Source organism: Salmo salar, chromosome ssa19 (assembly GCF_905237065.1).
Source record: "Salmo salar chromosome ssa19, Ssal_v3.1, whole genome shotgun sequence".
NCBI classification, from domain to species: domain Eukaryota; kingdom Metazoa; phylum Chordata; class Actinopteri; order Salmoniformes; family Salmonidae; genus Salmo; species Salmo salar.
In genome coordinates, this window is record NC_059460.1 from 61,241,400 (window position 1) to 61,255,431 (window position 14,032).

Consider the following 14,032-nt stretch of genomic DNA (forward strand, 5'->3'; position numbering starts at 1 on the left):
AACGACATCACAGGAATCTCGGAGAGCAAGTAGGACAGCTTTTTATATTTGTCTAACCCACTGTGTCAAACCACACTACAAATAGTAATGTCCCTCTAGCTGTATGAATCTTACAGTTAGGGATTTCCCACAGAGATACAATGTTGTGGATAGAATTGAGGTATAGGTGATATACGTTCACTTGAATATGGTCACTTGCTTTTGGAAATCCCATGCAGGCTTGCTGTTTCTGAGAGTGTCTTGCTGTGTCTGTCATTCAAGGTGTGTTCCATGGTTCCAGGGTTTACAGCAGTTTCGCCAGATTGGGCAGTTTTACAAACATTAGTTTTGTCATTGGGCTGGCAAAAATGTTACTTTTTGTGCATTGGGCAGGAAAGTGTCAATAGTATCTGGCAACACTGGTTCACAGTTGTCGTACAGTATGTCCCTCTGCCTGCTAGCTGGGGTTATTGCTAGGCCTATCTTCTCTCATGCATATGTAAAGGACTGTGTGAAGAAGCTGACTCGCCACTCTCATCATTGGAAGGCACATTGTTTACTTCCCCTTATAAATGGTTTGGAGCGTTCATATTTTATATTTAGTTTATGTGACAAAACAAGCAAGTATAGTGTAGAGAATCATTGTACAATCAAAACCGCTCTGAAATATCTTTTACATAGCCACAAATATTTTATTTTCAGCTCTTTGAAGCTGGTGTACAAAACCGAAAGTAAAAGCCAAAACTAAATTAAAGAACTGGGAGCATAGAAATACCGCCAATAGAAGAGATCTAATGATTTTTAGACATTAAATGACAATTACAGATCTATAACACACATTTCAATGTGAATTTGGTCAGGTTGCCGGAAAACATATTGCCACTTTAATCTTTGGTCAAGTCACATTTTGGCCATTTCAGTTTCATATTTGAATGCAGTCATTTAGGTCTAACCATTTGTAATCCTCCAAGTCCATGTGATGTGCAGGTGCAAATGGACACTCGCTCTAGTCCCATGTATGTCATTTTATGAGAGTCTGATTCATGGCAGGCCCACTCATTAGGCAGGATTAGGCGGCCGCCTATGGCGGCAGATTGACGAGGGCGGCTTTTTCTGAGCTAAACTGACCAAGATGCACCTCCAACAACATGTAAAACCTCACAATTCTGCCCTAAATCAATGGCAATTTCTCTCAACCAGTGGCATAAGGGATTTTTTGTTAGGTGAGTGTTGATGCCGCCCAGTGATAAGCAGTGCCCACTTTGTCAAAGGCAGGGGCACCTCTCCAGGGTGCTGTCAGAGGGACGCATCTCTGCGGCGCTCCACCAACGTTCCGTCAAAAAATAATCTAACATAAATCATATAGCAGATAGAGGATATGGTAGAAAGAGTATGTGGCCTTTTCTGTAGCCTACAGGCTGGAGATAAAATGTATGACAATGTAATGTATAAGGGCACAAGGCGAGACCCAGATGCAGACACAGGAGGCAGATAGTTGGAGTCTTAGATGTTAATTAATCCAAAAAGGGGTAGGCAAGAGAATGGACATGTACAGGCAAAAGGTCAAAACCAGTTCAGAGTCCAGTAGGTACCGAAGGGCAGGCAGGCTCGAGGTCAGGGCAGGCGGGAATGGAGTCCAGAAAACAGGCAAGGGTCAAAACCGGCAGGACTAGCAAAGGGAAGAGAAAAAGGAGTACAGGAAAAAACATGCTGGTTGACTTGACAAACATACACAACGAACTGGCACAGAGAGACAGGAAACACAGGGATAAATACATTGGGGAAAATAAGTGACAACTGGAAGGGGTGGAGACAATCACAAGGACAGGTGAAACAGATCAGGGTGTGACAGTAATGGGACAGATACGTTTTAAATCATGCAGGTTTCTCCGATCAAATAGCCTAACCTAAGACACTTTTTACTTCATGCAGGTTTCACCGATCAAATAGCCTAACCTAAATTGCGCCCAATCAAATAAAAAATGCTGTTGTCACCCCATTGTCATGATTAGTGGTTTCAAGTTTGTATCCGTCAGTTTTTGACAAGCTGATCATAGCGAAGAAGAAAATACTTCTGCATTTCCTGCTGTGTAAACATATTGCAAATAGACTCTAGTGATGGGCATTCTCGCTCTTTTGGCTCCCAAACGTCTCTTTAAAAAATATATGTTTTGTATTTTTTCAAGTCAAACAGTTTGCGATAGTTTGGTGTGATTGGTGTTAAAACAATTCTAATTAAATTATGAAAAAGAATGCTATTAAACATTTGCATTTAAAGTATAACTTTTTATGTATATAAACAAAGTGCATATAAATCTAACCATTCAAAACAAATACAATCTGAACCGCATAATTGAATATTGCACCATATCAAAGAAAAATAAATAATTTGAAAAACTGCAGCATCCCACAAATTGAAATAAATGTAAAAAAGAAGGATGCTATTACACATGTGCATTTAAAGTATAACTTTTTTAATGTATATAAACGTATGTATATAAATGTATATAAAGTGCATAGAAATGTAACAATTCAAAACGCATACAATCTGAACAACATAATAATCAAATATTGCACCATATCAAATAAAAATAAATAACAATGTGCAAAACTGCAGCATCCCACTTTTAACATTAAACTGGTACCTCTTTTCTCTCTCTTCTTTATTGCCATGTTATAACCAGCAGCACACAGCAATGCTGACCATATTTTGCTTTTTATGAGAGATTTGCATTCAGAAATGCAAGCTGCCTCACTTTCGAGGGGCTGATGCGGTTTCTTCTCTCATCAACTCTGTCACATGTCTTGTGGTTACATTTGCTTCTCTCTGGCGGCTGGCTATGATTCGCTGCAGACCCTTACACAGGAGTATCATTTCTAAGGCTGTCACATAGCTGAAAACAGAGAACAGTAACTTATTAGTTCAGGTTCATGTTTTGTCTACTAATACTACATTCTCATCTACTGCTCATATACATATATAATAATAATTAAATAATGATGTAGTAATAACTGCTTACTGTACCTCTCTCCACTGATCTCCACAGTGATCTGCTCGAAGGGTTCCAGGACTCTGCACACCTCCTCCACCAACTCCCATTCCTCTTGGGTCAGAGCATCAACAGGTGCATTGACAATGGCCAGGGTAGAGATGACGGCATCCTTTGACTCAAGAAACCGCTGCAACATATAAAATGTTGAATTCCACCTTGTAGTGCAGTTTTGTTTAGGCCTCAGCTCAGGCATCCCCATCTGGCGTTGTGTAGACTTTAGTTTTCAGCACCTACTGTGCTCCTGTGGAAGTATTCCACAGCTGATTTCCCTTTGTCCACAGTGGGCTTCATCGCCTTCAGAGCATCTCTTACAATCAGGTTGATTGTGTGGGCAAGACATGGATGATGGGTCCATTTGAACATTTTCATGGCTTTGGTTATGTTAGCTGCATTGTCACTAACACAACAGACCGCTTTTCCATCTACTTGCCATTCTCTGGCCACTCTCAACAGTTCCTCTGCCAAGTTCTCTGAGGTGTGTCTGTCGCTGAACTCAAAGCAGTCCAGAAGACAACTAGACATCAAAAAATCTTCAATGAAGTGACATGTAACCGACATGTAAGAAGTGGTTACCCTTGATGTCCAGCAGTCAGTGGTAAGGCAAACTGCAATAGCTTTTTGAACTCTTTCCCGCACTGAAGCCTGTGAGCTCTTGTACAGTTGTGGAATAAGTGATTTTGAAAGTGTTTTCCTGCTTGGAATTGTGTACATTGGATTTAGACTATTGCTATCATTTCTAAGACCTCTGTCCTACACGATCGAAAATGGCTAGACATCGGTGGCAATCATTTTAGCCAATGCAATATCAATTTGGCCTTGTTTTGCTACAGACACAGACTTTGGCATAAACTGGTCCATAGAAGACTGCGTTGCTGTGGGTCGTGGAGTAGGCCTACTTGACTGAGTGGATACATCTCCACGTGTGGAGGTGCTGGCTCCACCACTATCACTAGCAAGCCCACTAGTTTCTTGAAGCTCCGCTACAGCTAGCTTCACAGTTGGGTGCACAGTTTGTATATGCCGGTGTAGGTTTTGCTTAGAACCGGCTTTATATGAGATTTTGTTTTGGCAAATTCTACACTGTGTTGTAATATTATTGGATGCATTATTAAAATGCATCCAAATGCTACTGTGCTTCCGACTCATTTTCCAGCTGTTGTTTTCCGTTACAGAATACTGACTCCAACAATGGAGCCAGCAGGAAAACAAAATATCTCCCAGATGGTCGACGAGCCCCTGCTCGTCATCACCATGACAAGCTGGCACAACTGGGGATGGCTATGGAAGAGGTTCGTTGCCTCCCGGATAAATATTACAGAACCCCATCTAAATGCCGTGGCTTCCTTCTTCAGTGCTCCCTCTACTTCTCGCACCAGATGGGAGCCCCCCACCACCGAGAGGTCCAAGTTTCCCACGGTTATTTCTCTGCTGATTGGGCGGGTGTTGGAATGGGCCACTGCTGTCTGGGAGAGGAGCTAGATTCATATGAGGGGTTCATGGCTCTGTTCAAATACATCTTTGATCACCCGTAGGGCAGAGAGAGGGGTAGCAGCACAGTGCTCTACGCTAACTTTTTTCCCAAGGAGTACATGTGCTCCTAAATGAAAAAAATGTAGGAGCACCCAAAGAAATTTAGGAGCACAGTGAAAAATGGAACAGAATTTATTAACAACCAATTTATTACATACATATTTATACTGCGTGTGTGAGTGTGTGTGCGTGTACTAAGGGACACACATCTGTGGAACAGCACATACCACCAAAATCACACATTGACCAAAGCCTACTAGACGTAAAGGATATCAGTTTTCCAGCTGCTTTTGTATGTTGGCCGTCTGGCACGCTTAGAGGTCAGCCAGCGGTCCACGGCAGGAGTGGGATCGAACTCCTCGACAGAAGGCCCCTCCAGGCTGATCCTCATCAGGTCTTCGGTGGTGGAGACCCCAAGGCAGCTTCTTGTTGAATTCTTAATCCGGTTCATTTAAACTCTTACCATTAACACTGGGCGGCTGAAATGGGCAGCACCAGCATAAGCTGCACCAACTCCAGTATGTTCCATGGAAAATATATCTTTCAATTTCATTTAAACTCTTACCATTAACTTATCAAAACCAACCATAGGATACCATACATAACCACTCAGGACTGTTAGTCTACCTTGTAATCGTGCATGTAGTGGTCCTTTGTCAATATGGTCTCCCACAAGCCACTGTAGGACTTGTCCTTGAAATTGTGGCTGACCAGGATTTTCAGCCCCTGCCACTCATCCTGGATTGCAGCCATGTTGCACCCCGATCTGCAGGATTGAACAGCACAAGTGAGTTTGCAAATATGCAAACATAACATTGTCTCATATGGCAATGCAGTGTAAAATAAATTCTTAGCTCTCTAGAGGCTCCTTGAAATGCCTCATCAGGTATGCCACACCATCATCGCCAAAGGTGAGAAGGCTGGCCTGGTCTTCTGGCCATGTGTCAGGGTTTAGCACTCTGAAAGACTCCACTGGGGTCTGGACACCCGCATCCTTCAGCAAACCACCAAACCTGGCTTTGAAATCATCCACGCCGATGTTGATGGCCGCCTCAATATGCTGCTTCAGCTGGGGATTGGTGAGGTCCGTGAAGCCTTTCAGATCCCCCTTCAGTGTTATTCCCTTTAACAGAAATAACACACACACAAACAGAGACACACACACCAACACATAATGAAATGTCTGGCCATTTGTCTGTCTCCCATAAATTGTTTTTAAAGACTTCTCCACTGCATTTCCCTCCTTATCCTCAAATCGTTCTATTGGGCAACAAATACATTGATTCTCACACTGAGAATCTGTCTTAATCATCGATTTTAATCATCGATTTCTCTTACATCCTAATAAGCTCTCATCCTAACACACCTGGAATCTCCTCTCATCACCCTGCTGCTGAGCAAGCATGGTCTGGATCTTCTCCAGTATGCCTCCTGCCTTTGCCCTAAGCTTTAGTGCTTCCAGTCTGGTCACTGTCTTCCTCAACTCTGATGTGGCTTGGGGGAGGATCAGGTCATTCCTTTGCAGGGTGAGGCTAAGTGAGGATAGCTCTTTAAACATGTCTGAAAGAAAATGGCAGAATACACAAAGGAGTGCATTCTCCATTTCCCGATTTACCTGTTAAGTAGTGAGTAAATAAATTGTCACCTCTCAATTGCTTGATTCTTAAAGTTCATTTGAGTCTTTAACCTATTTTTTAAAACTAGTGTGGTATTCCATTTCCTGTGTAAAACTGACCTTCTTTGCCCGCCCTTGAACTTCCGCTGTTGTTGATGCTACTGCCAGGTGCTCCATGTGCTGCAGAACAACGGAGTACTGGCCTTCGTCAGTGGCAAGGTCCTTGTCTTGTCCATGCTGCAGGAACACTTTGAGGGCTCTGTGGACATGGGGGATCCATCCAAGGTCCTTGTCTTGTCCATGCTGCAGGAACACTTTGAGGGCTCTGTGGACATGGGGGATCCATCCAAGGTCCTTGTCTTGTCCATGCCGTAGGAACACTTTGAGGGCTCTGTGGACATGGGGGATCCATCCAAGGTCCTTGTCTTGTCCATGCTGCAGGAACACTTTGAGGGCTCTGTGGACATGGGGGATCCATCCAAGGTCCTTGTCTTGTCCATGTCGTAGGAACACTTTGAGGGCTCTGTGGACATGGGGGATCCAGCGAGTTCCCTTGACGCTAGATGGTGTGCAAATATCCACACCGAGCTCTTGTCCGAGAACATAGAGCTCTCGTTTGGATTTTCCGCTGAAGTGATACGTCTTCCATATCAGATTCAGAAGATCGTACACGACAGATGCCTTTGGCTCTTTTTTCTGGATGGTCAGTATTGCCAGCTCTAATCTGTGAAAGTCAGAACAGAATCTTCCAAACAATTCACTGTCTCCTTCCCCCCCTGTCTCTTGTACCAACAGAAAACAATAATTCTGTGGTATTTACCATTCCAGCACTTAGCGCTCGCACACAGACACACACACACACACAGTATTGTTTAAAATTCTCTGCTAGCAAATAAAACTAAATCATAGAGGATTTATTAGTTACAAACCTATGTGGCATACAGTGGATTGGGATTATATGCCCCCCTGCCTCTCTCTGCAGGTGGGCAATCACTCCCCCACGGTGGCCCATGTTTATGGAGGCACCATCTGCCCCGAAGGAGATGCACTTCTTCATCCATGACCCTCCATCTTCCTCTGGGCAAACAGCACGAAATGTGGCCTTGGTGGCATCCAAAACACCTCGAATGACAACCCCAAAAAACAATTATACAAAAGTATTTCTGACAAACTAAATTATCTTCATTATGAATAATGATTCAACTTTACACAAGAATAAAGCCTATAAAGAGGAACAACTTACCAATGGCATGAGAGTACTCAAGGGTCTGTTGTCCAACCAAGAGATTGACTGGCTTCCCATCCTCCAACAAGCGTACGTAGACAATCTCGCATTCGGTGTTGGATATATCAGTGTCTCCGTCTATTAGAACGGCAATATACTTTGCGGCTTTCAGCTTCGCTGACAGGCTCTCCTAATTATGTTAGCAATTTGACCGATCATCTCCGTACATCTTACATCATTGTCATATGTGGGATTAATGTCAACTCCGTTTTTGTGGTGGAGTCTGATAAGCGGCCCAAATTTGCCGAAAGGTTCTTCTTCTTTCGCAATGAAGTATGCGATGTTTATCTTTATTTTCAGCTGCCTCCTCTTCTCCTCCTCAGACAGCAGCACTTGCCTCCTCAAGGCTGCTGACAACATGCCTGATGGTTTCTCGGGTGGGGGTGGGGGGGGGGGGGTGTACTGTCACGTATACTCCCGCTCCTCCCCTCCAGCGTTCGACATCACCAGTATACTAACCACCGGTCCTGGGATCAATCATCACGCACACCTGGCATCAATCATTACGCGCACCTGCACGTCATGAGGCACACCTGGACTCCATTACCTCACTTACCTCCCCTTTATCTGGCACTCCATTAGGTTCTTTCCCCAGTCAGTATTGTTCCTGTGTTTATACTGTTATGTTTCTTTCCATGTTTTATTCAATGTTTCACCTGCACCTCGACTCTCAGCGTCTCCGTTACACTGCAACCCAGTAAGCACGAGCTGATGTCTCTCTTTTGGTCCAGAACAGACATCTTTTTTTTCTTTTACAAACGGTAGGCTTACCACATAGATGGGCATTCATAAACATTTTTTGGTGTAGTTCGGACTGGCCTTGATTTCCACATCCACTGACATTGGTTCAGATTTGGTGCAGACCAAAAAACCAATCATAGACGTCTGTTTGCTTCAAGTTTTGTACGGTCTGGACCAGCCTTGATTTGGTCAAAACATAGATAAATAGAAAAGACATCATTTACAGGCGTCTTTTCTATTTTCATTCAGAACCAAAAATTTGCCTGATTTCAACATCCGGAAAATATGTATTTTAGACATCTTTTCAAAGTTATTTTGCTTACTGAAATGATTCTAGTTTTGCGGTTGGTATTTTTGGTCTCTCCTAGGGTGGCAGAACAGTAAGGACCGACCCTGGTCTGATTATCAATGTAAATGTAAGTGTTGTTACATAGATGCTGTGTTCACTATGCATGATTAATACATAATTCAAGGTTTATTTGATTAACGTTAGGCCATTGATTGTGTTTTTATGTTCCATCCCGGAACTAACGTTCTCTGTTGTGTTACTGCTACGGAATTTGTTAATTGACTGTGTGCAATCTAACTTAAGCAGATCTGAGTCATAATTGTTGATGGCAGAGGCTAAGAAGGACAGTAAAGGGACTTTCAAGGGACTTTAAGAATTCAAGAACCTCTTTTCAGGACAAGCAGCCAACGAGGTATTTTGTTCAACCTATAGAACTTTTTTTATAGTCGTGCCAAGTTCCACTTGTATTGTTGCGCCGAGCGCCATTTGTATTTCTTTGTTTCAGTACTGTATAATTTATCAACGTTACTGTGTTCATTCAAACATATAGTTCTCACGGCGTGACGTGGATGCATCGGAGAAAAAGACGTGCAATGCAATAAACGCCCGTTTCAAAGAACAAACCTGTGTCTGTTGTCGTGAAGAGAGCTACAGTAAATATGTTGTAGATGTTATGTAAATATTCTGACTTACACACTTAACCTGGCACCACTTTTACACTTAATAAACTGAACTCTATTTAGCACTTGATCCTGCTGCCTCTTGATACTACTCCAACAAACAGTCCCTACGACAGATCGATGTTTTATCAGTCGGAGAACCCCATAGCATTAAAATACCCTCAGTCTCATACATTATAGTACTAATTTGCATTTCATTGGGAGTCACTAGGTCAAATATGTGATACTGCAGGTATAGGCTCATTTTTACTGGATACCTCATAGTATCAATCTCTTTATAAACTTTGTTCTCTCCAACCAACAGTCAATTAATTATTTGAAAAAAAAGTGAACCTCTACAATGATCGGTAATAGTAACCATAGTTACTCATGGAATAATGTTTTCAACAACTTTTAAATAAAATATGGTGGGTTGGAATTTACAGTAATAACAATCATGCATTATTACAAATGGATTAAAGAGCAACGAGAGGACAAGAAGGAAAAATAGCATGACACTGGGCTACACACTTAGAGTTGGTGAGGCTGGTGGTAAAGTTCAGAAGCATCTGAAATGGTTTAGCAGGCAAACCACGTGGGCTAGTGAAGAAGCATGGTGATTGATGGGCCATGAGAAGGCTGTGTGAGTTAAATAATTTCAAGATCGCCACGCTTGTTACTCTTTGATCTCTTGTGAAGGAAAGTTAGTACACCATGAAATCAGGAACGATCGAACTGTTTTGAAAGCCACGATGTGTTTTCAGTGTCACTAAATTCATTAAAACTACAGTAGGCAAAAGGTTGCAATGACGTCTTCCTGGTCAAGTTGTATACTGATTGTTAGAGGATATTTTGTCTGACTTTTTAGCAACCAGAAAATATTTCTTCATCTGGTTTTAACCTGGATATCTGACGAGAACATAGTATGACATCTTGATATTATCACAAAAAATATTCTCAAAAGCTGGAGAAAGGATTCAGCATGGCCTATCCATAATGTAGAATTGGAAATCCTATGGTTATTTGGAATTGATTTATTAATTTATTGATGGATGGAACACACACAATACAGCCAAAATAATGATTCTAACCTGATCTATTCTATGGACCTCATTGGTTGCGTTTACACAGGATGCCCAAATCTGATGTTTGGACCAATTATTGTTAAAAGATCTGATTGGTCATCAAAAGACCAATAATTGGGCAAAAGATCAGAATTGGGCTGCCTGTGAAAACGCAGCAATAGAGATCATGGTAATTGTCAGAATTACATAAAGGGGATAAAATCAGCATTCAAAGCCCCACGCCTTCCTGGTTCTACACACTAATCGTTATCAGAAGGAAATTGCTCAGTTTTGACAAATTCCAAGGAATTCCAAACAGGAAAAGCACAGATGGGGAAGCTCAATCTTTTCTATCTCTGAGTGTGTATTCCAAATATGTTCATGATTCTTCATCCTGTTCCCACACGTTCCATATATATGTTTCAGTGGGACAGGGACCTTGAAAAATACTCCTGAAATTCCTCAACAAGCAGGTAAAGGGTGAAACTGTACCTAGACACTGATCTTGGGTCAATTTTGCATTTTCCCCCACTAATGGTTAAGGTTAAGTTGGGGGAGGGGAAGCGGATCCTAGATCTGTATCTAGTGGAATCTTCACCCCGGAGCCAACAAGCATCAATGTTTCTAAGAGTGAGGCTATTGCCATTAAAAAGACGCTGAAAAGACGTCACGTTAAAAAAAGGTCACGTTAATTTTCAGTTCTAAGTGAAAGTTGAAAATACATCTTTTACGTATGTTGAAAAGATGACATTTAAAAACATGTATTTGTCTGACATTGAAGACAAGTTAATTTTCAGTTCTAAGTGAAAGTTGAAAAGTCATCATATATGAATATGGAAAATAAGTATTTTTTTGGTCGTTATTTCTACGGCTACATTTCAACCATACATCATTTCACTTACATCTACATGTACATTGAAAAGTCTATGTTACATTCATACATTTTATTTTCAAATAAAATATCAAATTGGAGTAAAATGGAGAACAGTTATTATTGCTACCATCTGTCACTTGCACTTACCTTATCCTTTTCAAAAGCTTTAGAATTGGCAGTGAACATGTTCAAAGTTTTCTGACACCACCAACTGAACTCTTTAACTTCTCAGTAAGGGTTACAGAAACATTTTACTTTCTACACTCTAAAAAGAGAAGGTTCCTGGAGTGTCCTTTAGGGGTTCTTCAAATTAAAACTGTGGGAGTGCATGACTGTGCTATGTAGTTGTTTAGCTACCTTAGTTGAATGCACTGTAAGTGGCTCTGGATAAGTGTCTGCTAAATGACCAAATTGAAAATGTAAACATGAACACTTGCAAAGCACCCTGGGTATTATTCAAATGAGCTCTGCCCCCAAAACAAGACCAAATTTGGCAGCTCCGGATTAACGTAATGTAGCATGGGTAAAAGAAACGCCTGAAACTAAATTACCCACATTCTGGTCAAATGTCGGGGAAGGTTCTCTTCTGCACTGTTCAACCAATCCAGTAAATGTGGAGGAGGAGTTAAGATGGAGTGTCGCCCTGTTAATATTCAGGATGGAAACAACTTCAGAAAGCAAGATAGCAAGCATGCCATAGCTAGCTGCTGGCCAGATATTAGCTAGCGTTATCTAGCATTAATGGAATCTCTGCCAAAGACGACATCAACAAAATTGGTATGTGGTGTCTGTTGACTTTGTATCAAGAATTCCATCTCAAAGAAAAACAGGCAATATTATATTATATTATATCAAGTTATATCTTTTATCTTTTCACACATCCAAAAGCGGAAGTCGATTCATAGTCTCTCTTCCGTTTCCACTGAAAACCATATGTCTCCAATTTTTGCCAAATGCTGAGGCTGGGTCCGGACTGGATCAAATTTGAACCAATCATAGTCTATGTTTGGGCTAAATAAAGACAGGTCCAGATGGACCAAAAATCTAAGTCTGTAGACATTGAAATCAAGGCCATGGCGGAAGGAACAAAAATGAACCAATAGTCAATGTCCATGGATGTCCTGCGTCAGTCAGTGCTCACTGGGGTATATCATATGTCCAAATACATTTTTGGGCCAAACCTAGGCCGGTCCAGACCAGACCAAAAATCTGTGGACTTTGAAATCAAGGCTAGGGCGGACGAAACAAATATCAACCAATAATGCTCACTGGGGGTACGTCATTGTCTTTTTGTCTATCAAAAGTAGGCTATAACTCAAGTCAACTATTGTCTGATGAGTTCCATTTGTGAAAAGACAGAACGTTAGGCCAGAGTTTCCCAAACCTGGTCCTCGGGACCCGAAGGGGTGCATGTTTTGGTTTTTGACCTAACACTACACAGCTGATTGAAATGCTCAAAGCTTGATGATTAGTTGATTATTCGAATCAATTGTGTAGTGCTAGGGCAAAAACCAAAACGTGCACCCTTTGGGGTCCCGAGGACCGAGTTTGGGAAACCCTGCTTTAGGCGATAGTAGGATAGCGCCCTCCTCTTCGGAAGTGACTTAGTTTTATCACAACCACTTAATTCGAGACACAGGTCCTTTTAAGTCAACATTTGGGAAAGGACAGAAGTGGAATTTGTGATTTTAGGTCATGAGTCATTGACAAGTTGCCAACCATTACACAAACCACTCTCAAACCAAACATGAAGCTTAAACTCTTTAAGGAATGAGCCAGTGAAAAATTGTTGGACCGTGAGGTCTGATTTAAGATGTTTAGGTTAAAGGGTCCTATGATAATCCATCATTTGAAGACTGTGAGAACTAAAAATGCTTCTATTCTAGTTTGGTTTCTGAAGAATAGGATATGTTAGACTTGTGAGAGAGCCAGTATCCACAATAATCATTTTTATCTTGTCATTGTGTCATGCCTGAATTCCATTGTCAGGCAAATTAGTACATGTAGATATGTTAAGTACAGTCAGGTCCAAAATAATTGCAACCTTGATATAGATGAGCAAAAAAGACTGTATAAAATAAACAATACAAATACTGAACCCTTTTGTATGAAGAAAAACATTTTTGAATCATATTATTTTATACTAATACAACTGCTCAGAGAAAGACATTTGTAAAAAAAACACATTTAAAAAAGATAGGGGTCAAAATGATTGGCACCCCTGTCATCAATACTCCGTGGCCCTCGGCACTGAGCCTTTTTCTAAAATGTTTTATGAGATTGGTGAACACGTTTGGTGGGATCTTAGACTATCCCTCCATTCAGCATCTTTCCAGAACATTGATATCCTCTCTCTGCGCTTATGTCTGTCTGCCTTCTTCAATTGTATTAATTTATTTTATACAGTCTTTTTTGCTCATCAAGGCAACCTGCCTGAATGGCAACCTGCCTAAATGACTACAGACCCGTAGCACTCATGTCCGTAGCCATGAAGTGCTTTGAAAGGCTGGTATTGGCTCACATCAACACCATTATCCCAGAAACCCTAGACCCACACCAATTTGCATACCGCCCAAACAGATCCACAGATGATTCAATCTCTATTGCACTCCACACTGCCCTTTCACCTGGACAAAAGGAACACTTATGTGAGAATGCTATTCATTGACTACAGCTCAGCGTTCAACACCATAGTACCCTCAAAGCTCATCACTAAGCTAAGGATTCTGGGACTAAACACCTCCCTCTGCAACTGGATCCTGGACTTCCTGACGGGCCGCCCCCAGGTGGTGAGGGTAGGTAGCAACACATCTGCCACACTGATCCTCAACACTGGAGCCCCCCCAGGGGTGCGTGCTCAGTCCCCTCCTGTACTCCCTGTTCACCCACGACTGCATGGCCAGGCACGACTCCTAAACCATCATTAAGTTTTCAGACGACACA

General features: G+C 41.7%; 1 protein-coding gene and 1 long non-coding RNA gene across 2 annotated transcripts; one reads left to right on the top strand and one right to left on the bottom strand.

Moving 5' to 3' along the window:
• Positions 1-4,678: 4,678 nt before the first annotated feature.
• LOC106579367 (uncharacterized) lies at positions 4,679-7,804 on the bottom strand. The gene is made up of 4 exons (XM_045702573.1): positions 7,421-7,804; positions 7,107-7,299; positions 6,298-6,901; positions 4,679-5,685 (listed from the first exon to the last, which is right to left on the bottom strand). Exons 2-4 carry the CDS (start codon positions 7,232-7,234, stop codon positions 5,413-5,415), a joined length of 1,005 nt encoding a protein of 334 aa, XP_045558529.1. The 5' UTR covers positions 7,235-7,299; positions 7,421-7,804; the 3' UTR covers positions 4,679-5,412.
• Positions 7,805-8,068: 264 nt separating this feature from the next.
• LOC106579365 (uncharacterized) lies at positions 8,069-9,223 on the top strand. The gene is made up of 4 exons (XR_001322634.2): positions 8,069-8,223; positions 8,572-8,619; positions 8,799-8,904; positions 9,043-9,223. It is a non-coding gene; the product is annotated as an uncharacterized lncRNA (long non-coding RNA).
• The last annotated feature ends 4,809 nt before the right edge of the window (positions 9,224-14,032 follow it).

Excerpts from the sequence above, each read along its gene's own strand:
- LOC106579367 (XM_045702573.1), bottom strand. The coding sequence starts at position 7,234 with ATGAAGAAGTGCATCTCCTTCGGGGCAGATGGTGCCTCCATAAACATG. Across the intron at positions 6,902-7,106 it reads ATCCACTGTATGCCACATAG|ATTAGAGCTGGCAATACTGA; the intron begins GTTTGTAACTAA and ends TGACTTTCACAG. Across the intron at positions 5,686-6,297 it reads TTCAAGGGCGGGCAAAGAAG|GGAATAACACTGAAGGGGGA; the intron begins GTCAGTTTTACA and ends TTTCTGTTAAAG.